Source organism: Euwallacea similis, chromosome 17, assembly GCF_039881205.1.
Source record: "Euwallacea similis isolate ESF13 chromosome 17, ESF131.1, whole genome shotgun sequence".
NCBI lineage: Eukaryota > Metazoa > Arthropoda > Insecta > Coleoptera > Curculionidae > Euwallacea > Euwallacea similis.
In genome coordinates this window covers 2,691,214-2,716,212 of record NC_089625.1, presented here as the reverse complement: position 1 = coordinate 2,716,212, position 24,999 = coordinate 2,691,214, and the positions used below count along the sequence as shown (strand labels likewise).

The following is a 24,999-nucleotide window of genomic DNA, read 5'->3' as shown; positions in this document are numbered from 1 at the left end:
CTTAATTCGTAATCTGCATCAACAAGGCAGTTCCTTTCAAAGTCCAATAGTCTTGAGTTCGGGCGGTGGGCAGTAGTACTGCTATTACGAAATTCGTATTGTGACCTGTGGTGGATAAAACATCTGCCCTAATTGAGGTTTTATATAGGGGACAAATGTAACGAAGATCTTCTGGAAGCTTCGTTTTGGGCATTATGTGAACCACCGGGAAAGGAGGATTAATTTCTCCTTTAAAAATTAAGTCAAATTACGGTTAAATTTGCAGTGGAACTTACCTAGTTTTGGATCTATAAGCTTCATGGTTTCCATGTCCCATTTCCCGGCATCTAAGAAAAGACCGTGCACGAGAACTCCATCTTCCGGGGGCTTTAGTGATTGATAAAGCTCATAGACCTTTAGATATGTGTGTATATATATACATGTACAGTATGTGTAGCATGGAGATCTCGTAAACGGTAATAGGTACAGACTTGGTTAAAGGTGAGAAAAATTGCGCATTTCAGGGAATAGTTTCACGGTGTAAACATATCTACAAAATTATTTTTGGTTTTTCAGTTATTTCAAATACACCGAAATTTTTGAATTAAAAAAAATCCCCGTATTGTGAGAGGTAAATAAAAATTAAAACAACTTTTCCAGTGCAGTATTTTATAAACTTCAACATGTGAGTCCTGGTTTTCGTCTCTAATATTTCGTTTATCAAGAATTATCAACTTTTTTCTAAATATGGCCCTGGTAAATTTCTTGTCGGTTTTAAGACGACTTTTTATTACAAATTCATTAATGTATTTATACTTAGTAATCTACGCAATGGTTTAGGTTTTCTGTTGTTTTCTATCATTTTACGTGCCTGTTAATGTTACAAAAGCGAAACTGCTTATTTTTTTAATTAACTGTATATTGTCTAAATTACAAGACTTGTTCAAACAAATTTCCGTTATTTCCTAAGGCCTTTTAAGTGAGATGAATTATTAAAAAAAGGACCAATTATTCAAGTGCCAAATATTCCATCCAAGATAAGGATGTACCTATTCAATATGTAGAAATATTAAAATTTAAATACATGTATTATTTCGTCTCGCGTATCGATTTTCAGACCGGTGAGCTGTATGTTTACAAAAAGCTGTAAAGTTTTTTGTATGCTTCGAAGCGATATCATTTCTTCGATGATTCAGTCGAGTGTTAGCGCTGCTGAAAATGGGATGTTTGTTATATAAAATACAATAATCATCGGGATAATTGGTTCTTTTGTTTCAAAGACTTGTGAAACACGTCACTAGTGTGGCTGTCATTTAGTGAGTGAAACGTGTGTAAGGGCTAGGACCTTGCTGGAAGTGAGATAGGTTTGTTTAAATTAATTGGGAGGTTTTAATTATTGTTTTTCGGACTTACAGGAAAAAGTGATACTTTACTATATTAAATAAAGAAAACTAAGTAAGCTGTTAAGATTTTAAAGAGTTTTACAAGTGTCATTTTTGACTCGGGCGTTGTCATTTATTTAGGGCCTCAATGGAATGTCATAGAAAGAAACCAAAACTGTCATATTGAAGTTTGTGAAAAGCTGCCATTGAAAAGTAGTTTAAGTTTTCATCCATCTCTTACCATCAAAGTAGATCTATTTCTCGTGAAACTAGTCCCTTGAATGCCCAACTTTTCTCCGATTTAATATATTTTATTTATGATTTAATCTATATTTTACCGTTTACGAGATTCCTATGCTTAACATCCTTATCATGGATGTGCACTCTGTATATAGAGCCTCAATAAAACCATTTTACCTCTTTTCCTTCAACATCGTGCACCAGCTTTATGTTTTCCTGGCTCAAATTCACGTTCTTGACCGCAAAGTCAAATTTCAGTTTATCGATGGGGAGGTTATATTTGCGGGCATGAGTTTGGAGGGTTCCAGTAAGGAAACTTTGAGGATAGTAGAACCCGGAAATCCAGTAGGAAGTGGGGTGGCCTGAGCGAGCCCAAATCTATGCAAAAATTTCTATTATTAATTTGTTTTCTTGTTAAAGGACATACCCCAATAAAATCCAGCCTTAGTGTCAAATCCAGCACCCAACTCGCAAGGCTTTTTAAAGAATTGTAGGCTTTTGCAGACCACATTTTTGGAACCTAAACACTTCACATTGCCCCTCAATTGCGTCTGATTATCAAAAATATACCTGATTATTCATAAAAGCCTTATAGACATCCTCCAAAGCTTCAGACATGACCACCAACCCTGTAATGGCTTTCTTCAGCTGATCGATGGACTCGTGCACGAGTTTCAATAATTCATTGTATCTATCTATTTCTTGGGTCAAAACTGTAGTCAACGATGGCAGTCTCCCTTTATCATCTTTTTTAAATAGATAAATGTTGGCATCCTCTGTAGCAACCTTCGTCAAAACCATGCTAGTAACCTTTTCAACCAATTCATACACAATTTGATCGCTAGATATATCCTCTTCACTTCCTTCAGACCTGGGTTGACACTCCATTATAGTGTTAATCACTGTACGAGTTTCTTTGATCCGAGAGGCGATATTTGCATTGTCGTGCATACCAAAAATTTCCGGTTCTTCGATGATTGGGAAGCTGTCAATAAAATCCCGGTATAGTTGCAATTTTGGGAAGTCTGGGCAGTAGTAAGTGCCTGAAGCTGAGTACTTGTAGTTTTTGTTTAACGTTGGAGGTGATAAGAAGATTTTGAGGATGGTCTTCAAGCAGCGCAAGTCCCAGTAATCAGTAACGCGTCCTCCGTACGTGATTTCTCTTGTTAAATACTCCAAAGCGTCCCAAGGGATGAAACCCTCCACGCAGAACATTTCGAAGGTGTTGAAGGTGATATCTCGGTCGCTATCGTTGAATTCGTACACTGCATTCCAGCCCATCGGCCCGAATTTTTGTCGTTCTTGAACTACTGCGTGAAACATGCAGATACCAAACAATATGCTTCTCCAATTTTGATGTAGAGCTATAATCATACATTTTTAAAAAATGTTATGATAATTACATAATTTCATGTATATGTGAACATTTGTATTTATTTATTTAAAGTTTTTTAGTGTATTAAAATTTATTTGTCAATGCCTGGTACAACTAAAGAGCTTGTTCTAGCCAGCCAGACCAGTGATTACACATTTTCAAAATCCTCAAAATTTAACTACATTAATGTATAAAAACATATAGCAATAAAATCCAAGGGCGTATTAGAGGATTATTTATAGGGTTGCAAGGTATATAAACCATTTAATTTACGAATTTACTATAGAAACATTCATGACTGCTTATAGAATGTAAGTACGTCCCTGACTTCATGTTTTAAGTCTCCGAAATTCTACTTCAGTTGTTAAATTCCATTTAACTACAAGCGGGTTATTTTATTAATTAATGGATCCAAATAGAACCTCCGTGTATTTTAGAAAATTTGTGACTTCCAGCTCATTAAAAGACTTACTAATAATTTGTCCCTATACCTGTCTCTAAAGATTTTCGTTTGCTCAAAAATTTTAAATAGAACTTCCTGTATATTCTTTGAATATGTATTATTAACATCTAGTTGGGAAAATTCTTAATAATTTGCCTCTGTACCTAACTCTACCGGCTTTGAGAATGCAGAAAGTCAACAAGAGAATTGGTTGAAATATTGATTTTTTGTATCTCCGATATTCTTTTAACTAAAAGACGATTTGTTTAAGTGGAATCTCTTGTATATTTTTGAAAATTTATTACTTACAGTTCATTGACAGAATTACTCATACTTTGTTGTTATCCCTATCTCTAACGGTTTCGAAAAGACACAGCATGAGGGTTATTTGAAAAACTAAAATTTTCTACCTTCATCTAAAAGTTGATACCATCATCAACATCGATTATCAAACTTACGATTCTCTTCGAAGAAATCCTCCGACATGTCGGCAAATGCCCTCTTCATATTCGCCCTCAGCCCTTTAGCAGACTCATTCGTGACCTTAACAGAATTTTGCAGCACCGCCACTGGGAACGATTTAGAAGGCATAGAGCTCATAAACAACCTAAAGGTCTTATTGACTTTCCCGGCATTTTCCGCAATATTCAAAACCATCCTCTCCATGGAAAGCATCCAGGACTCAGCCAAATGGCAATTTTGCAGAAAAATCCAATCTCCAGTTTCCAAAGCATCTTGGATCAATCTTTCTGCAACTAGACCTTGTCCCTGACCCAGGGAAATTGATTTTAACTTGTCGGAGTATCCCATATCAGCTGCGAATCTTTGAAAAGTCCTGAAAGGGTCTAAACCGGTGCTCAGGACGAATATCAAGGGAACTGCGTTTGAGGTATCTTGGTAGCTGTGGGAGTTTTTAATCACTTTGATGTGAGGGGGTTAAAACGGTAATCTTACAGAAGGTTGAGGGATACTGGAGGGCTCTCAATGAAGGCTTGTCCGAGGTTGAGCTTCACAAATTCCATTATGACAAACACCAGCTTTTCTTCCTGTAAAGTGCGGATTAGGAGGAGCTTTTCAAAATCCGCCAAAGTCTCATCCCAATTAACATTGCTGGCTAATGCATTGGGCACCACTTTGATCACCTAAAGGTCTTGTTTAGTATTTTATAGCTTTCCAAAAAACTGGACATACCACACTATAGCTCCCCACAGTGACCGATATAGCTTTAGTGATCTCTTCAGGCAACATTTGGAATTGCTTATATGTCGAAGCAAGAAAATTAGCACCTTGCCACATGGCGTCAGTTATGGTAGGCACATCTGGTTTTTTGGCTATGCTCTTGCTGCCCACGGGGCCTCGCAATAAAAATTCCCACTGGGCGTCTATGATCTCACCCTTTTGTTGCAAAATTGCGATGCATAACATAAAGCTAAACACCAATTTATGACGTTCAAATAACCCGCGAGAAATTATTGTGTAGACTGCAAGGGTGCTTTTGGTTATCAAGGTATTTAGGTGGTTTTCCAATACTTGGTCTTTGGCTGAGCTTAGCATTACGTTGTTGAATACCTACATAATGACTTAAATGACTTTTTACAGGTCGAGAAAGGCAGGAGTACCTGACTAAAGTACTTCAAAGAGTGTTGATACATAGGGTCCATTTCTGCTAGCCGTGTTACCACGAAATATAAGACTGAACCTCTGGTGGCCACTGACCGGTATTTTTCTCGGGCTATGGAGATTTTCTCCTCTGAGACCTCAGCTTCCACTAATCTCGCTTCAATTATAGCAGACGTTTCCTGAAACTTCCCTAATTAGGGAAATGAATCCGATTTTTTTAGAAACATCATCCTCATCTTAAATCCTAATTGCGTTAATATGCAGGGTGTCTCAGAAAATGAAGGGCGGTCACATGCTATTCCAGTGATTTTTTCGATTTTTTATACAAGGTGTTTTCTAAACGTATGCCACAAATTTGAGGGAGTTTTAGGCGGATGTTCCTCAAGAAATGGTAGTTTTTCAAGAACCTCCATATATCCTACTATGCCTATCTCTATTAGTTAACAAGTTATTAATCGAAATCTTTATTTTTAATTTATCTATTTACCTTGCTTTCATTCAAAGTCTCAATTAGCTCCTCATCATCCAGAATATTTCCTTCGAAATGATATAGCAGGTACAAAATCTTATCTTCAATTCCTTTGATTTGGGCTTTATCAGCGTTGATGCGCACTACTAAATCATTACGCTGCTGCTCGAGTTCTGGCTGCTCTAATCGGACTACGTCTCTGAAAAAATCTTTGAATCTTCTTTTGAATTAATGAAGATAAAACATACGCTAAAAGCTGGTCCTCCAGTCCAGAAGTAGTAACTGTGAAATTGACTATAGTGACTTGAATGCAAACCTCCGGTAAATAATGAGGATTCGCTAGTTTCGTTGTGATATAAAACTTGAAGTTTTGATCGTATTCAATGTCGGATTCTCTTAAGTGAATGAGAGTCTTTTCTCCCTAGAAAAAAAACTGAAAATTTGTTTAAAATTATTACTGAAATCATACTTGGACAAAAGTTTGTTTCAAGAAAATAGGCCCTAAAGTTGGGTCCAAAGTCTCCCCCACTTCTTCTAAGAGCACTGGCGTACCAATTCTCATCCCGCTTTCCAAAACTTTCATAAAATCTGGATCGGTTAGTTTGATTACTTTCAAATTGTTTTGGGCCTCCATTTGACGCACCCATCTAAGCAAATTATGATGAGGAAAAGTGAGTGCAACAAATAAAATATAATACTTATTGGCCTGCTCTTGAGGATCAATCATAAGCGGCCATCGCTTGGCTTTCATCACCATGATTGCATTTTCGGTCGAAACGTTGTCTTTGGGCAAACCGCATGCGTTCCATGTGCGAATTTCGTATGCGTCTGCCAGAACATCTAGCAGACTTAAAATCGCACAGTTATTAATTATTTAATTCAAGAAAAAACTGAAATATGTATGTTTTTTGAGGGCGAAAAATCAAGACTTCTAAACTGTCTTGGCTTGAAAGGGCAACACTGCTCAGAAGATGTCTCAAATTTCGCGCCTCGTCATTGGCTCAATGGCGCTTCACGTGGCTCGTATCGTTGCTTGAGGCATTGCCACTGTGACGAAAAATAATTATATTTTGCAAACTTTAGTTTTCAAATGAAACTTTTGATTTATGAAGGAGTTGTAGCGTTCCGGGGTTGTTTCAAGATGGATATGATTTATCTTGAATTAGATATTCCTACTGCGCAGAGGGTGTATTATTTTGCTGTCCTTATTATTGCTCTAAACGGTGAGAGTTATGAAGTAATTTAAACAGGAAACAAGACGCAAACCTTGGAGATTTTTAATATGCCGTAAATAGTGTTGTCAGATTGTTTTTCAACAGAGCTTTTATCAACACTCAAGAACTGAGCTTTTAGTGGCACATGACATGTTCTAGCTGCGACTACTATAAAGTGACAACCCTGTATATTTCATTTAAACTCACCTAAAACCCTTAGTGTAAGGTATCTTCTCCGCAATGCACTTTTTCTCCCAAATATTCGCCAGCTTCACCCTGTAATTGGTAGTAAAAGCTCCCTGATAAACAACACAAGCAGCCGCCATCATAACATCCCCCACGCAATTATTTAGCTCAATGGCAAATTTCTGTAACCCTAAATGCTAGATAAAGCTCTCAAGATGTGGCCTACTCTTGCCTTGACGTTGTTTTCCCATCTCGTCTGTTCATTCCCTAAAGCAATATTAAGTCTACCGGCTCTGTTAAGCCTTGCAGATGTCAATGCAATGTTGTTCTCTAATGCTTCCTTTTCGGCCATAGTGGTGTTAAACTTAGCATCCAAAGACGCGATCATAGCTTCCACATCGGCCAACTGCTTCTGTTTTTCGCGTAGCAAACTCATTACTGTATTGAGCTCCATTTCAGCAGATTGAAGCCTAATTGAGTCACCTCATAAACCACTTTCAAAAAGATAATTTAAATGCTTACTTTTTTCTTTTGGGTTCCACGATCCTATAGACTTTGGCGTACATATCCACAGCCCTCACCCACATGCACAAGCTTTTACAGGCCTTGCTCAAAGTCACCAGTTTCTCGGGCACAAAATCCGGATATTCGATGTAAGTTTTTAGTTTTTTCAGCATCAAATCTGTGATGTGGTCCTTATCGTAGTCCTGCAGCTTCTTGAGGAAGTTGGTGTCTCCTAAGATTATTTTTGCAGCCGCCCAATCGGTTCTATTACACGAGAAATTGACTAATACCTATGTTTACATGAAATTAAGCGCATCTTACTTGGTTCCCATTAATATGCATACACTCTCCATGACAAACTGAACCAATTTAGGGGGTTTTTGGAAGAGTTTCACTTCATTAATGTCGCTTTTGTTCAATGCTTCCAGTGCTTTGGTAGCTGCCTCTAATGCAGGCAAAGCAGTGTCCAAGTCTCTTTGGGCGTCGTCCGCAAGAATTTGAGTTTCATCCGCTTGCGTCTTAATAAATTTTACTTTTTTTCAAAATGTTTTCACAAGTGTTAAAGATAAAATACTTTTGCATTTTCCTCGTCCTTCTTCACAGTGGTTCGCACTTTGTCCGCCGATTTCTGCTCTTTGGCCAAATTCTTCATAAGCTCCTCTACCGCAATGGACTTCTTGGCCAGTTCAGGCTCCAGGATTATCAGGGTCTCTTTCATAGTGTCAATAACATTGTTTGTTTCGTACAATTTCTGGAAAAATATCATTAATGGAGTGAGGGTTAATTTAGAGAATTTTTACGTGGAGTCCATTCGTGATTCTGTCTCTGGTTTTGGCGATTTTGTCTTGTCGGTCTTGCAGCATCTCTTTGTAGAGCTTGATGAACTCTAAATAGCTGCTGGGGGTCGTGTAGTAGTGCCTCTTCATTTCTTGATAAAATCTATAAAAAGGCATTGACGGCCTCCTTATTTGTGGAATTATTAACATACCTGCCAGTCATTTTTTCCACACTCTCATGAATCGTTACACAAGCTCTAGAAAGACCATCGCACAATTCCTGACTTCCCAACGATTTCAAGCTGAATTGAGCCACTGATAATAAAGCTTCCTGGGGCCACTTTTCAAACCAATCTATGGTGCAGCAATTCACCAACGAGGGGAACACCCTGCAGCGACGCCTTAAAGGGGTCAGATTGAATTTAAAAATGTTCAATGTAGAATTTTTGCTCAGTCAACCTGAAGGTATCTCCCACAGGGCTCATGCATATGACCAAGTGCAAATTACTGCGCACTTTGCTTATGAAGTACTGGTAGATGTGGTCACGCTCTTGGGGAAGACCTTCCTTTGTAGCCGAGTCTCTACTGCTATTTATCACTTTTTCGTATTCCTCTGCTTCAAAGAGGTTTGGCACATCACCTAAGGAACGATTACGTTTGGACCGAGCATTGGGCTCTTGGTTTTTTTTTTGTTTCTATGGAATTTATGTCCCCATATAAGAGTAGTTTCATTTATTGGCCTCAAAACAGAAAAATGGAAAAAGGGCATTTTCATTCCTGTAACGAACTGTTCAGTAGAGTTAGTTCACGAAAAAATAGAATTATGAAAAATGAGAGAAAATTTGATACATTCTTCAGTACCACTACGACCAAGGTAAAGAAGCAGAGCAGGCAGCCAAAAAAAATTGTACTGGTTATGAACCCAACATAGTATCAAAAGCAATAGCAAAGCGGTGGTTTCAATGATTTCGTTCTGGTACTATGGACGTCGAAGATGAGGCACGCTCTGGTAGGCCAATCGTTGAAAATGTCGATAAAATCATGGAAATCGTCAAGTCAGGCTGACATATGAGCATTTATTCCATTGCCCAGGAACTGAAGATTAACCAAAAAACCGTTTAGAACCATTTGCATAAGGCAAGTCTCAAGACGAAGCTCGATGTATGGGTGCCACACGAATTAAGGCAAAAGAACCATTTAGGCCGAATTGATACTTGCGATCCTTTGCTGAAACGTAACGAAATTGACCCATGTTTGAAGCGAATGGTGACTGGAGATGAAAAATGGGTCATATACGAGAACAGCCGAAAAAGATCTTGGTCCAATCGCGGTGAACCGGCCCAAACGATCGCTAAGCCCGGATTAACGGCCAAGAAGGTTTTGCTGTGTGTTTGGTGGGATTGCAAGCGAATCATTCACTATGAGTTGCTCCCATCGGTCCAAACACTCAATTCAGACCTCTGCTGTCAACAACTGATTAGATTGAAACAGGCGATCGACCAGAAGCGACTAGAATTGGGCAATGGGAAGGGTGTTGTGTTCCATCAAGACAACGCCAGGTCGCACACCTCTTTAACGACGCATCAGAAGCTCCGATAGTTTGGATTGGACGTTCTATCGCAGCCGCCGTATAGTCTAAACCTGGTACCAAGCGATTATCACCTTTTCAAGGATTTGCAAAATTTTCTTGATGGTAAAAAACTGGTCTCAAGAGAGACTTGTGAAAATGAGCTGGTCATGTTTTTTACCAATAGGGTTCAATCGCGGAATTATGAAGTTGCTTTCAAAATAGACAAGTTATCGAACAAAACGGCGCGTATTTGATTCTAACTATGTTCATTTTCATCGTCAAAATATAGCGAAAAACGATCAGAGCTTTTTACTTTACTTAATATTTTAGAAAATATCAAACTTTAAAAAATTATTCCAAGATATACGAAATCCGAACAGCATCCCAAAGATCCTCCACCACCGTTTCTATCTTTCAATAATACCCCCCCTCACACTAATCATGAATTCAAATAAATTGCTAAGAATTCGTATATTTTACAGTATTCGTCGAGTATTGGTACTTCGACTTATTCTAAATACTAACTGAATATGTATAGTGCAGTGGGAGAAAAAGAGTTTAGGTAAAAATGGGATATGTATCGTCAGGAAAGAGGCTCTAAGTGTGAGTATGAGTGTGAATAATGAATTCAGTAACTGGTAGGTACCTAAGTTCAATAGAAACTTGTCGCACATTTGCGATCCGAAGTCCATGAAAATAAGGTATTTAGAGACATCAACCGGAATGTTAGTTATATCGTCAGGTTTTAAAAATTGAATTGTTCCTTTCATGTTGGATTAATTTGAGCTCTTTTACTAATTAATGATATAAAACCTCATTTTTGCCGCATTTGTGCTTTGAAACTGGTTTGCCTCGTGCTTTGCTTTGTCGCACAAAGCTGCCAGTACTTCGACTTATTGGTCCTAAAAGGGTTTTTTTGTGGGTTTTCAGCCACATACCCGAATTGAGAATGTTATCGATATCCTCCAAAAACTCTTCTTGCACTGCTTGCATATCAGTGAAAAGGAAAACACTATCCATATTCTCCACCCCTGTGTGAAAGTAAATGTTTCGTAAATCCTTGAAAAACGACGAATGATCATAGTTCCGCACTAGCTCAATTTGAAAGCACCTGAAAATCCAAAATTTTACAACTAAAAACCCCCAGATTTTCCCGGTTTTACTTGTATCCATTGACGTGGGAAGCCAGCCGGGTCACACACTGCTTCCCAATGCCACCCGCCCCAATGAGGAGGGCGTTCCCCCTTTCCAACCTCAGAATCCTGGCGATTCTCACGCAATGCTCCACTGCCGCCATGAAAAGTATCACCTGCATGTCCTTGTTGTACGTCAAATTAAAATCGTCCAGATAATCCTGCAAGATGCGCTGAGCTTTGTCGATGTCCTTCAGCTCGTTATAGATTCTGCTGGTCCTTTTCGCCCCAAACTGCATGAAATCCCCAAAGAGCAAATTGGGGGGTTTTTCTATTACGGCGGTGTTGTCAGGCAGCTGCAGCACCGGAGTGCCAAAGTTTCTGTTACATATTTCTCTCATCAGGAAGTAAAAGTGGGACTTGTCCTCCGCATCGACCAATCTAAAAACATATGTTTGGGACCCTACGCAAAGGTGGAGCAAGTCTTCTTGACCTGTCGTGAAATACTCTTAAACACTCATGGTAAAATAACCTCATGAGCGCCCCTTCTTCACTCATGGTGCCGGCATCGACCTGAGTGATACCTTGAATGCATTTGGACAAATCCCTCAAATTAAATATGTAGTGCGACTTTGAGGGAGTGGGCAACAAATCGCGGGCAATTCTATTGTAAATGTCCACTGCGGCACTCGCTACGTTGTCCCCCAAATTTCGGCATTCGTTGGAAAAGTCGTTTAGGAACCCCTTGAGAATTGCCTGGAAAGATCGTAGGAATAACTGAATACAGGATGTCGTAGTGTTCTAAAAGAGCTATGCGAAAATACAGAGTGCTATAACTGTGAAGAAATGCAAACCACTCATATTTTCATAAAAGTGTCTTCTAAGTAAGCTCCATGTCGCTACACATGAGCCATGTGGGTAAAGTATAGCGATTTATTTTTGGGACGCCCTGTAAACAAAACTACCTTGAATATGGTCTTTAGAGTCACTTCGCTGGGTGGGGGCATCAGCAGCACGCCAAAATGCCGGACAAAGCGGGGACTAAGGGGGTTTCTGCCTCCTCCTGGAAGAGCGCATGCTGAAGTCAAAATAACGTCCCGAATGTCTTTCCAGAAGAGTTTTTCCCTGTCGTAGAGGCCGCCGTAATCCAGTAATTGTCTAAGTCGTAAAAATATCATATAATTTTTTCATTGAAGATAAACATAGGTTTCTGATAAGCTTATCAGAGACATGGAAATTTTTTAAACTAAAATTGGATCCACCTTGCTGATAAATTTATCCGAGACTAGTTTGACCCCTAAAGAAAGAAAGGGTGACCTGCGAATTTTTAAGACATTAGTTTGTTTAAATCCATGATTGATTTGAATCTGGAGCAGAAAATCATTGGTATTTATAGTAACTTAAACTCACTATTGCAACTAATTGTAAAATGTACGATTGTACGTAGCAAGGGGAGGGAGGAGGAGGAGGGGGGGGGGGGGGGTAGCGCGGTTCCATAATGTGAGACCAGTCGCATAAATTAATATTTCCTAACGAGTTTCATACATGATTTTTTTGTAATTTTGTTGTACGAGGACGATGTTAAATCTAAATTGTTTAAATTTGACATTGCTTTACATTGCTTAAATTACGGGCGTGCTTCTGAGCTCTATGCTGCCAAAAATCACATATAGAATTTAAACGTAAGGTCTAGGAATAGGGAGACCTAATAATTATTTAATCGCTTTAATGTGTGGAATCTAAAAATGCAAAAATATACAGGGTGTTCCGTCTGAAATAAGGAAGTTGACATTGACTTCCGGTAGGACCGGAAGTAGTAAAAACAGTAAAGTTCCACCACATAACGCGTTTCATCAAATCCCAAATTTGTCCCCAAAACATTTTCGAGTATTTCTAACCATAATGGAGATATCGCCCTGTAACAGAGTTACTGAGACACCTTGTACATAGTCAAGCTACTCTGCCATATTATTTCTACAGGGTGTTTAAAAAAAGGATTCAGAAATTAAGGGTGTGATTTTTTGGCCCATTCTAAGAAAAAAGTTCCTATTAAAATGGTTCCGCAAACGCACCGTTTTCGAGATACTCACTGAACTAACCTGAACTCTTTTTTTTTTAATATCCTGCAAAACACCGACAAACATTGCAGTTAGTGGTTCAATTCGTCAACTAGGTGCGAAAGGGCACTCGTTTGGTCACTAGCTCGGATTACGAAAATTTTCACTTTATTTGTCAAAATTAGAAAGTGGTTGGTGTGTAGTAAGCCGCACAGACAAAACCGTCTTTTCAGTAATCTGGACACACTTGAATATTTTTTATAGTAACAGCAAAGCAAAATTTTATGTAGCAACCCCAAAAGACCTTAATTCTCTTTCTTTGCGGTAATCTAGATTAATTTGAATTAAATTTTCTGCAGTAAACAAATCTTACCTGATTAGCTCTATCGGGGGTTGAGCTCCATAAGTTTCCAGCCTCGGCAAATTGACGTCATCGATGAATATGATGACTTTCTTTCCCAGGGAAGCTCCCAGCAACGTCTTCTTCTTTCTTTCCAGTTTCAGCTCAATATTTTCCTGTGTACACCTGCTGCTGATTTGGACGGAAAAATTCATCGAAGCAGAAACGAATCGGCCAGTCATTCCCATACGATTCAGCACGTCTTTTGCCACCACAGACTTTCCGACCCCTGGAAGATGATTGTTCTTCAAAGGGGTAAAACTTGTTTTAAATTATTTAAATTCCCACTTAATGAATATCAATATTTCTAAATCTTCACCACTAAGCAGAGTGATATTTCAGGGAGCCATAGTACTCCGCAAAATAATAAAATGCTAATGCCCCATAATCAAAAACGCTCCATTCTCGATATCTGGATGGCAAAATTTTACATTTTTTCTCATATTTTGCGTTTTGCTCACGTATGCCTAAAATTAAATTTTTGAAATTTCGTAGCCCTATTTTCTCTAGGGCCCTCTACAACAAAATGTCAAAATCGCCGGTAGCTACATACAGAGTGTTAAGTTTTTGTGGGTCATATATTATTTTATGTTTTGTATTTTTTTGGGGGGCTCCCCGTATGAATTCTAGTACCAAATTTAAGTTCCTTCTTCAATTTTTTCGCTCTTCGATCCCTTGCAGTATTTTTGTACCTTTAACCGTTTTCGTAGAATTTGATGGAAATTAATCATTCAGTGTCTTCTACATGAAATTGGATAATCTAAAATGAATTTCCCTGAGGAGGGATTGAAAGTTACCGGTGTCTCCCGTCAGCATTACTGCGTGATCTACGTTGATCAATCTCTCCATAACGTCGCCGAATCTTACAGTATCTAAAGTAGGTACCAGGGTGTCGAAAAACGGTGTCTTTTTGTCGTACTGAAACCGGGGCATTATTTCCTGCCAGGGAGTAAGTCGCTTGCTCTGCATGTCCATGTAAATGTGCCAAATATTTTGACCAGAGGGCAGCCTGATTGATTAAAGGAAATATAACGTCGTTTAAAAAGGGAGATAGAGTGTGACTGAAAAATTCCCACCTGGCGTCAATGCACTCCTCAAATTGCCTCTGCAGGAAAGCTTCAAATTTCTCTCTGCTTTCGTGCGTTATGTTCCCTCCCAGCCCCCAGGCATAGGAAAAGATGAAAACTTGACAAACAAAGCAGCGGATTTCGGATTTTCCTTCGATGTTCTCCATTGCTCCCGGTAAAAATAGGTGACTCTGAATCAGGGAGCAAATCATCCTCGCTTTGGAGATGTCCACCTGATGGAACTTACTATCAAACTTAATTCAAAAAGTCATGAATTACGGTACCTGATGAATCGCACATGTGCAGTTTGTTTTGATGAAGTCAAAACCGTCTTGCACGTAAATGCTAAATAGTTCTAGCAAAAAGGTCTTCAGTTCGCTATTCAGAAGATTATCCCTGATGATGTTTATCCATGACCTAACATAAGGCATCCATTTTAACTCTTCTGAGCCCATATATACCATTCCGCATCTGAAACATTATTTTCAGCATAAGATCGTGGATGAACCTCAGAACAAAGAGTAACTTCTTAATGAACGCAGAAGTTTATGTGATGCATAAAATTTAAAGAAATGTTAAAAATGTACTCAACCAAGCACATTTCTGAATAATTTGGCGACTGCTACTTTACAGTGCAGTCACAAGAAAAGTTTATATTTTTTATTTATGTACCGTAAAATCTCTGCTTTTCTCATGATTTTCCTGTTAAGTACTACTAGTAAATCGATAATTTTACACTGAAATCTACATTAATACTAAAGTTAACTCTACATTAATAATTTGGCTCTAAATTGCGTATCATACCTGCTGACAGTAGCAGGAGAAGCCTGCGCTAAGTCCTGCACCTCAAACACCATACGAACATAAGCAGTCAGCTTTATCCTCTCAGAATTACCCAAACATAACGTTTTATTATCATCCAACACCGTGTTCAAATTTTCTATCCAGACCACATCCACTGGACCGTCGCAAATAATCCATTGATGATCTTCTGTTAGGGACTAAAATTTTTATTTTACTTGTTGAGACTTCTATACACAGTTTAGCAATCAATTACCTCTACAGCTGTTCGCATTACAACGCCCATTAAACCATCCCTCCACTCCAGAGTAAAAGGGTTCACTTCTCCATAGAGTTCTCCTGCTGAGACAGCTTTTGGGTTCATGATAAATGTGCGTACGGACTGGTAGTAAGGCCCTTGTTGCCCTTCTTCACCCATTCTTGTTAAGGACCAGTTCAAAGTCTATGTTTGGAAACAGACTTTAAAAGTTTTGAGTTGGGGTTGAATTTCGTACGTTTAAAATGGTGGTTTTTCCTCCTCCAGCGGGCCCCATTAACATCACCCCCCAACGAACAATCATTGTTTCGTGCAACTGGATAACTTTATGTATCATACACTCCTCAGGCTGCAGATTCTTTTTTTCCATCACCTTCACTATAGTGTCCTTCAATACGCCATAGTCTCTCGTTGGAAGTTCAGTGTCAGGAAATAAATCTTGCAGGATCCCCTTTACGTACCAAAGAACTTAGTAAAGTGCCTTTGGATGTTTTTTCAATTACCTGAAACAGCACTGCGTCATCCGACAAAAACTTAGGCAAATTATTGTCCCTAAGGGCGCAAACGAGCACCTCATCCTCGCTTCGGTCCGGACTGATCCTCTTCATAGATCCGGCCATTACTAACACGCTCTTGACTGCTCTCATTCCGAAATCATAATGATCCTGCTGGGATAATTGATCGCTACACAATTTATACATTCTCACAATCTTCTGAGATAAATTTTTTGATGACTCAAATCCCTCAGAATACAAAAAAACTTCAGCAATTAGACCGTAATCCGGGGCCATCGCGGATACGGGTCTAAACAGGGCTTTCAGATTATCTGGCAGTTCTGTCTTTCCGGCATAACCGGGATTCATGGTGATAAAAGCGGCGCATTTCTGGACCAGCTTGATTTCTCGACCTTCGAACATGAACCTTAAGGAAGTTTTGGGTTGGATTTGGACACTACCAAAGAACCCTAAAGAGCCTTGCCTGGAGAGTTTGGCAGCTTTGGCATTCCTAATGGTGACCAACTGCTGAGCGATAACGGAGAGCACTTCAATGTCGATTTGATTGAATTCGTCGAAGCAGCACCAGGCGCCCGATTGGGCCAGCCCAGAGAAAAATCGCCCCATCGTTTTGGAGTCCAAACCCTTGAAGCAGTTGAAGACGACACATCGGATCGCAAGGGCTTTGGCCAGGTCTTTGGTGATTTCGGTCTTGCCGGTTCCTGCAGGGCCTACAAGAGCTCCTCCTGTAGACGAGGGGTATAATTATTGGAAACCTTGTTTATCCGTGTGCTCTTTCTATGAATGGCAGCGAAATTTTTAATATTAAAATCCATGCAAATATGCTTTTTCTCCTTTTATGCTTGTATTCTCCCAGATACGCCACTGACTTTTTTATTAATCCACATAAGGATACAAAAATTATATTATTCAGGTCCTTTTAGGTTACTATAAGTTCTTCCAGGACTCTACAGAAAAGTTTATAATATCGAGTAACATACCCAAGTCCCACTGCAAAGCTCCCATAAGACCCAAGTAACATCTGTCGGTTAATGGAGTGATAACGAGCACTCCTCCAGCCCCCAGATACTCGTACCCATAGCGATAAGAAGCGCCGGACATTTTGACCACGCAGTCATCGATGTTTTCCAGCCAATAGTAGCGCAGCACTTTAAGCCAGTCAAAGTTGTTGCTGCGCAGAAGTATATCTCAGATAAATATTATTTTTCTTAAAAAAAGAGACCTGTTCGAGACTTTCCCTTTTATTATATTTCTTATAGTGTCCCTGGCATGCACGTCTATGGTGATTAGGGCGATGAGAATTTTTCTGGTAACTGCAGGTAGGTCGGTTCGTGTGAGAACAGCCAAATCGTTTAAATCCTGTTTAAGCTAATTTCTAAGCGCAAACTAAATTAAATAAATGCGTTAATTACCTTGACGCATTTTTGTTCGTACTGGTCCATTTCTTTCGCAGCGTTTCTATCCGCATCCAGGATTTCATGCACGCCTCTGGCCCACATGATTTGGGACACGGTAAGAATGATCTGATTGGGGTGGCAAATGGCCCATTCGGTCCTTGGTTTTTGCACGTAGTGGTTTATTGAAATCTGAAAAGGGAATATTCGCGATACTTATCGGGAAAACGAAGACGAAGCTTGCCTTCATGCATTTTCTCAAGTTGAGACACATAGACTCCTCCACCTTCCCCAGCCAATCCTCCACGGTCCCCCGAGCCTTTAGGCCCTGGCTCAACTGCACCCGCTCACCTTCGGGGCTTATCATAGCTATAATATTATTGGTAGGGACCATTGTAGGTGCCTTTCCCTTCTTTCCTTCTTTAGCCCCCTTTTGTACCCTTGTCTCTTCTCCTATGTCATAAAAGCTCATTTAAATTCGTTATTTAAGAGTTTAAGCTCCCAACCTTCATCTGCAGATTTCAGGCCGAATTCCAATTGTGCGATAGCTTCGAAGCACTTCCTCAAATGGGGCTGAACTGCATGTGGGTTCCTAAATTGAAATTTATCGGATTGTTGATAGTTTTATCGTGTGTCGTCTTGCCTTGCTTGAGAGAGGATGTCGAGAAGCTCACCGTTGGAAAGGAAATAAAATCGGGGAAATGCCGCTCTTTTTGTGTTCAGATAAGATTCTAGGCACTTCATGATCTGTTCCAGAAGGGCGTTGTTTCTTTGGAGGGTTTCCAGGAGGCCGCGTTGCAATGTGGCTTCCAAGGCCGAAGGCATCTGAAGGGGAAATTTCTTTAAACTCTAAAGGAGTGAATCTATTTTCAACATAAGGAATTGAAAATCTCATTAATTATGCAAAAGTGAGCTTCTTGAAAAAAGAGAAAGGAAATTAAAATGTCAATTTCATCTAAGTTTTCCTAGAAAAATCGCCTTTAAGACTCTGAAACTCCAGAACTGTGAGAGATTCTGTCGTTCGAGAATTTTAAATGCCTATAAATACATAGTGTTGTATTTAATGAATTCTATTTTTGGGGCCTTAAAAACCCTATACTACTTCTACTATGAACTAAAATGACAATTTATACAGCAAAATGAAAAAGATGCTAATGGATTCATAGTCAAAAACATACCATTTTCGAAATATAGTTTTACATTTTTTCTCATACTTTGCGTTTTGCTCACGTATACCTCAAATTAAATTTTTGAAATTTTGTACCCCTATTTTCTCTAGGGCCCTCTTCAGCAAAATGTCAAAATCGTCGATAGCCATATACAAGGAGTTATGTTTTTTTGGGCCACTACTATATGCTATATATATATATATATATACAGGGTGATTCACGTAACTGTTTCATTAGAAACTTTTGTACTTGTAGCTAATCTAAATTTTTCATATTTGGGAGTTAAACTAATATAGATAGACTCTAATTTTTAAAAATATTTTGAAGGTTATATCACTTCCGGTTATACCGGAAGTCAAGGTCAACTTTCTTATTTCGAAGACGAAGCATTTTTGGACATGTCTTTTTATGAACTTTTCGTCTTAAATTTGGCTCAAGATTCACCCATTAAAATTTTTACCGTCCATTCAGAAACACCCTATATATCGAAAATGGTGTGTTTTTAATCACAAGTTTATTAGCATTTTTTATTATTTTGCAGAGTACCATCGCCCCCTAAAATATCTCCACGATGATACGTTACACCTTGCCTAATAGAACTAATTTACGCGATGTTAACATCAGTTTCAGCGCCTCACCTTAGCAGTGTGCCTCATTATAAACTTCCACGACTTATCCACAATAACGAACAATTTTGCTTCATTTGGCAGATGCCTTTGAATATCAGAAGACGAAAAAATCACCTCCAAATGCAGCCACTTTTGCTGGCACATCATCCACTCATCCTAAAACCATATTTAATCCTAAAGCTCTAAACTTCTACAAATGCGTCACTCCTACCAGAGTCTGAGAGAACAAGTCCAAATTTATCTGCCACCGCTCCACTCGTGCCCGAATGGGCTCCACGTGCCTGGAACTGGCAATGGTTGTTATGTTGATGTTGGTCTCATCCAGCACAGTGTGCACATCCTCCAGGGAGCCGAAGACATGCACATCCCTGGCGTCTTTGTGAGGGATGACGATGTATTCCAGCCCCTTCCAGGCCTCCTCCACTTTCTCGAGAAGGGCCTCAAGCGCTGCCTCGCTGCTGGCTTGCCTGGAGATCTCCATTAGGTTTTGGGAGCAGCTAAAGACGTTCAGATTCTCTAACAACTCCAACGTCATCAATTCGTCTCTCATGAATTTGTGGTTCAAGGCGTCTTCGACGCGGCTCCAATGACGAGGTTTCATGGTGGGATTGCGCAGGTATCTTATCACTGGTAGCTTTAATTCCGTTTTTAGTTTTTTGTTATTAAGTTAAAAAAAAAACATACTTTTTCCCTCATTAATTCGACTTCTTCTTTAAGTTTTGGTACTATTAAGTTGTGGGGCAAGCCCTGTTCTAGTTGCTTGATACTCTCGCCGCTTTTGGCGGTGAACAAGCTCATCTCTTCGGCGTTTAGAGTGCTGAAGTCACAATGGTACCATTCGCCAACAGTTTTAGCCCAGGAGTCTGCACTCTCCCACAAAAGCTGTCTCAGTTTTAAATCGTTCATTGCCTCGTCCAGTACATCAAAGAGCGATATTTCAAGCTGCAGTGCCGTGTAAAGTTACATAGATGTATTGAGAAGATTTAGCGTTAAATACCCCAAATTGCTTTTGATAGCCTTCGTACTCTGTAGCCTTTAGTTGGCAGGCCACTAGACGCTCATAGAGATCGGCCAGGAAATCTGTGACCTCGTCAATGTTCGAATTGATGTCATACAGCCAAGGCTGCTATTGGGAGGTTTAAGCACGCATTCCCCAGCAAAGGCTTAAATTAAAGCTTACCACATACTCATCTTTAATGCCTTCAACTTTCCAAATCAGCGCACTGATATCTTTATTGAGCTGGTCACTGAAGGCTTTAGAGACCTTTCTAGTCTCCTCAATCTTACTGACCACCAAATCCCGCAAGTTCCCCAAAGACTCACTTAAGCCCAGATAGTCGGTCATTTCATCCTCAGGAACGAGAATGGCAAATTCTTTGGTGACGTCATACAGTTCTTTGCAATAGTCTAAAACCTCCTTCATATTGTCCACTTTTGCGATGGCTTCTTTCAGGTATTCCAGGTACTTTACAAAGTCCATCGTGGTCACGGGATCTTGCTGGAGGTAATTAACAGCTTCTTCCACCCTTTGAATTAGTCCTGAGACTTTTCCTCTACCAATCCTGGGAATGTTTTCAAAAGAAGGGAATTTCAATCATGCAAGGCATGATAAAATGAGTAGATTCAAATTCTAAGGAAATTCTTAGATATATCGCCTTTGAGGATCTGGAACTTGATCCTCGTGCAAATAAAATGGTTTCAGAAGCGTACCCCATGATATTTCTGAGCTGATAGCGCCCTTCGTTGTGGTTTTTTACCATAAAATCCTTCCCAAAACGGCTTTTTTCTTGGCAACTTTCCGCTGAAATCTCAATATCTCGAAAACGATTAAAACTGCGATTTTGGGCTAATTAGGACTCGAAGGGGGACAAAAATTACACATTTTTTTATATACTTTTTTGTCTATGAAGAAACTATGGTGAACTCATCGTATCATTACATCATTTTATACCTCCAAAAATGGCGCTCTACGCCACTGACTTATTCTCGCATGAAGCACTTTCTCTTTCTTCTAAATAATTGCAAAACATATTAATTTTATTTCAGAAATCCAGCGTCGCGCAGAATTTGAATTCCACGTGAACAAAACACGAAAAAACTCATTTTCATATTAATTATTTAAATATTTTGTAGTTATAAAAAAGAAAGCTCCGTGCCACTGAGTTTGAGCGTGAAGTCGCTCCTTATTCTTCTAAATAATAAAAAAATGTATTGACTTTGTCAGATGAAAAGCAGAGGCGTGCTGAATTTTGATCCTACGTCTTCAAAAATACTAGAAAACTTATCAAACAATTATCATTTAAACATTTTATGGTTGTAAAGAAAGTCAGTCTACGCCAATGACTTTCCGCATGAAGCAACTCCGCGTTCTTGTAAATGAACGCGAAATTTATCAAACTAAATAAAGGCAATTCTACGCCACTGACTTTTGGCATGAAGCCATGCCTTGTTCTGATAAAGGCAAAATTTGAACCGCGATTTGAAAAATGTGTAGAAAAGGTTAAAATCGTAATTTATAACAAATTTTCTTCGAAATGCAGCATTTGAGACTCTGTATCTCCATAATGATGAGAGATGGGTATAGGGACAAGCACACTAAAAAAAAAGTCTATGATGTATGGATTTTAAATACGCAGAAACATACTCTTCTGACTCTAAAACGAGTCGGATTTCTTCTGAGTCTTTCCTCTTCCAATCCTATGTAAATAATATCGGTATTTAGGGGATGTTCAATTATAATTACCATGGAATCACACGCTTGACAATCTCCAGCAATCCTGTCGGCTCCGGCAAAGCCCTACTCTTGAAGCCATCGAGTATCAAGCGAAGCAATCCCAAAGGTTGGGCTTTGATGATGCTTTCGATTGTGGCTATTTCAGAGTTGTATCGGATACACATGTTTCTTAAATGCTCGGGAACTAAACATCTACATGAACCCTTGAAATCGGACTCAAAATAAGCAACTTGCCAGTCTCTTTCTCTATGTCCTCTTCGGTCACCAGCAAATCCTCAGAAAAGAACTCTCGGACAGAGTCCAGTCGTCTCACATATAAGTCTGCGGCCTCGTAATTGGTGTCGAAATACTCGAAAACTCTGTTTAGCTCAAACTCCAAGTGTTCATCTGTGCTGAGGTAGAATTCCAATGTAGGGCCCCAGCCGCAAATGCGATCTTCGATTTTCTCGTTGATCACCGGCCTTGGTGAAGGGAGATTGGTGCTTAAACACGTAAGATTGTGGTTTTAACATACGTCGTGAAAGAAGAGTAAAACGGATCGGCGACGAAAGACTTCACTTCCTTGCAATGCTGTTCCCAAAGCTGGATTGTCTGTCTGAAAATGCACTTGGAGACCTCCAATGAGGGATCCAGCTTGATTTGCTCGGGCTCCAGGGTCACGTTAACGATAAACAACGGCAGCTAAATCACACCAAAGGCGCTCAAAAACGCTCCGATAATTAATCTTCTCACTCACAGTGGGATCTACGGGGTCTCTCTTGCCCTCCAACACGGGGCTCATCTCTGCCTTTTCCAACAGTTCTGTTCTGGGCAGGTACTTTGAGTGGATCTCAAATAGACTGTTCAAATCGGTAATGCTGTTGATTATCAGCTGATGAAGCATGTTTATAGACATGTAATCTACAAGCATTATATACGCAGCTAATCTCTCGCAAAACTTCTTTTTGCTGGCCTGTGCTATGTATGAAGCTTTCTGTTGTCTGCGCCTCTTTTGGTCTGTTTTGAGATTAATGTTAAGAAGAATGAACTTTTTTAGAATATACCTTTCTCCTGCTCGTCAACTATACGCTCATCTTCAGTAAATCCCTTCGCAAGGAAAGCTCGATGGCAGGCATTGGAAACAATTTCTTTGGCTAAATCGTGAAACTCTGAAGTTTTTTCTTTGATATGATTCAATTTGTCCATCTAAAATTACGATTTTCTTGTGCAATTTGTTGCATATTTAGTGACATACCTGATTTTCAATAAAGAAAAACAGCAAAATATTCTCCTTCTCGCTCAGATCTACAAAACTAGTGTCCATCATTTTATAGCACATGTATTGAATGTCTAGTAGACCCTGTCTCAGAAACGGATTCAGAAGGAACATGTTCTGAGCGAGATACTTTTGAGCTGCAGTGTACTTGGAGTAAATTATGTTCTTGCGCCACACGTAAAAACCCTGTGAAAAATAACACTCTGAATAACTGCCTGGGGACTAAGAAGTTATATAAGGGTATATAGGCCCATATAAGGTTATATAGGGGAGGTAATATAAGGAGTTATTGTTGTAGAGAATTTCTACCGGCCTTTATAGGCAGACTACGCCCCTGATTGTCTATAGTTTCAAACACGGAAATTCCCTGCATAAACTCTTAGATTTTGAGAATCTTCAAATTAAAATCATCATATCAAAAATATATCAAAGTTATAGCTCATGGGGGTTGAATGATTTTTTATTATTTAATATTATTTAAAATTTTCAACTAGCTTTATATAAGGCCTACGCCACTGACACTTTCCAGCTTCAAGATAGAATTTTTTTGCATATATTTTCTAATTTTAAAGATATTTAGGAATAAACCAAAGTTGTACCACATGCTAATAAAAACGTATTAAAGTCTATCCTTTCAAAACTCGAAACATTCATCTTAAACCTTTCAATTTTGCAAATTTTCACCTTCCATTTCCGGAAAGCCCTAAAAGTTCTAATAGTCATCAACCTCTGGTACATGTCATACTCGTCCTCCCATTTATCCAGAGAGGTGAAAGTCACTTCGCTTCCCACATGCTGCATCACCCCCCTGGCGCTCATAGTGAAAAACTCGTTTTTGTCCACATCTTCATAGCCCACAACCCTAGAAATTGCCATGATTTAAAATAGATCTAAAACTTATTCTATGTAAAAGCTACTTTAGCATATAGGGGTTGAAAAACTTGGAGTTTTTCGGTACTGCGTACGTGAAATAGACGAAAAATCCGTCAGTGGATTTTCTCATTTTCGCTATCCATTCTTTCTGGTCAGCCACTTGTTCCAATTTTCTAAGGCTTGCTGGTTTTGCCCTACAAGTCCCAAAAGTAATTTATATAGTTCAAATTTGAATCATACTCGTACTGGTCGTCGATTGTTTGATGACAAAATGGGACTCCAGTGGTGATTCTTAAGTTAAATTTTCTACTGCGAGTCTCTAAACGGAATTCGTTTCAATTTAGATATTGCTCTTCAATATTCATCTTACCAGATATAGTGTGTGTCTTAGGACCTATGGGCGGTAGCTTCCGCCTTTTAGTCAAGATATTTTCTTGTCGTTTTTTATTGCTGGTCTAAAATTAATTTGTTTAAAGATAAATTTTAAAATGACAAAGGAAATAGAAATACTAAAGAGGCAGCTTTCTCGTCTCTGAATTCGATTTTCTCCAATAGCTCCTTGTGAGGGATGTGCATAGGTACTACATTTGGGCCACCCATCCTAGAAGATTTAATATCTCCGTTCTAACAAGAAAGAACGCCAAGTTAAGATTATCAGAAATAGTCAAAAATATGTCCAATTAGTCCCAACTGATGTAATGCGTATATTTTTGACTATTTAAAGTCGGCTTACCTCTCCATTTTAATGGACTCGATAATGTTCTAATCCCCACCGTAACTAAATGGTAATCTATAGTATCTAAATTAATTTATTCCATTATCATTTTTGGTATTTTCCGGCTTCCCTAAACTAAGCGCTCTCTTTGAAATTTCCCCATTATTTAACGTAAATTGCCTAGATTCTCAAGTATGCACGCACTTACCCTTGTGTAGATACAGGTGGGGCGCACATCAGACAT

General features: G+C 39.1%; 1 protein-coding gene across 1 annotated transcript; it reads right to left on the bottom strand.

Moving 5' to 3' along the window:
- Nucleotide 1: 1 nt before the first annotated feature.
- Nucleotides 2-24,999, bottom strand: Dhc16F (Dynein heavy chain at 16F). The gene is made up of 57 exons (XM_066398215.1): nucleotides 24,964-24,999; nucleotides 24,551-24,664; nucleotides 24,411-24,495; nucleotides 24,281-24,359; nucleotides 24,085-24,234; nucleotides 23,852-24,029; nucleotides 23,147-23,353; nucleotides 22,956-23,097; nucleotides 22,649-22,908; nucleotides 22,427-22,593; nucleotides 22,147-22,373; nucleotides 21,922-22,096; nucleotides 20,359-20,740; nucleotides 20,176-20,304; nucleotides 19,863-20,120; nucleotides 19,390-19,812; nucleotides 19,188-19,334; nucleotides 18,024-18,205; nucleotides 17,887-17,972; nucleotides 17,625-17,833; nucleotides 17,399-17,572; nucleotides 17,209-17,345; nucleotides 16,967-17,157; nucleotides 16,450-16,711; nucleotides 15,975-16,392; nucleotides 15,710-15,922; nucleotides 15,472-15,657; nucleotides 15,219-15,415; nucleotides 14,699-14,885; nucleotides 14,424-14,647; nucleotides 14,145-14,356; nucleotides 13,321-13,576; nucleotides 11,856-12,048; nucleotides 11,384-11,646; nucleotides 10,921-11,331; nucleotides 10,696-10,868; nucleotides 8,647-8,827; nucleotides 8,400-8,588; nucleotides 8,212-8,350; nucleotides 7,986-8,162; nucleotides 7,733-7,929; nucleotides 7,430-7,675; nucleotides 7,140-7,377; nucleotides 6,929-7,089; nucleotides 6,206-6,355; nucleotides 5,977-6,154; nucleotides 5,756-5,928; nucleotides 5,526-5,706; nucleotides 5,038-5,217; nucleotides 4,610-4,987; nucleotides 4,373-4,560; nucleotides 3,877-4,319; nucleotides 2,172-2,965; nucleotides 2,029-2,121; nucleotides 1,779-1,979; nucleotides 276-393; nucleotides 2-228 (listed from the first exon to the last, which is right to left on the bottom strand). The coding sequence occupies exons 1-57, from the start codon at nucleotides 24,997-24,999 to the stop codon at nucleotides 2-4; spliced, it is 12,165 nt and encodes a 4,054-aa protein (XP_066254312.1).

Coding starts and splice junctions, on each gene's coding strand:
- Dhc16F (XM_066398215.1), bottom strand. CDS start 24,999: ATGTCTGATGTGCGCCCCACCTGTATCTACACAAGG. Junction 23,354..23,851: donor GGGCTTTCCGGAAATGGAAG/GTGAAAATTTGC, acceptor TATTTTTCACAG/GGTTTTTACGTGTGGCGCAA. Junction 22,374..22,426: donor TTTTACTCTTCTTTCACGAC/GTATGTTAAAAC, acceptor CCCTTCACCAAG/GCCGGTGATCAACGAGAAAA.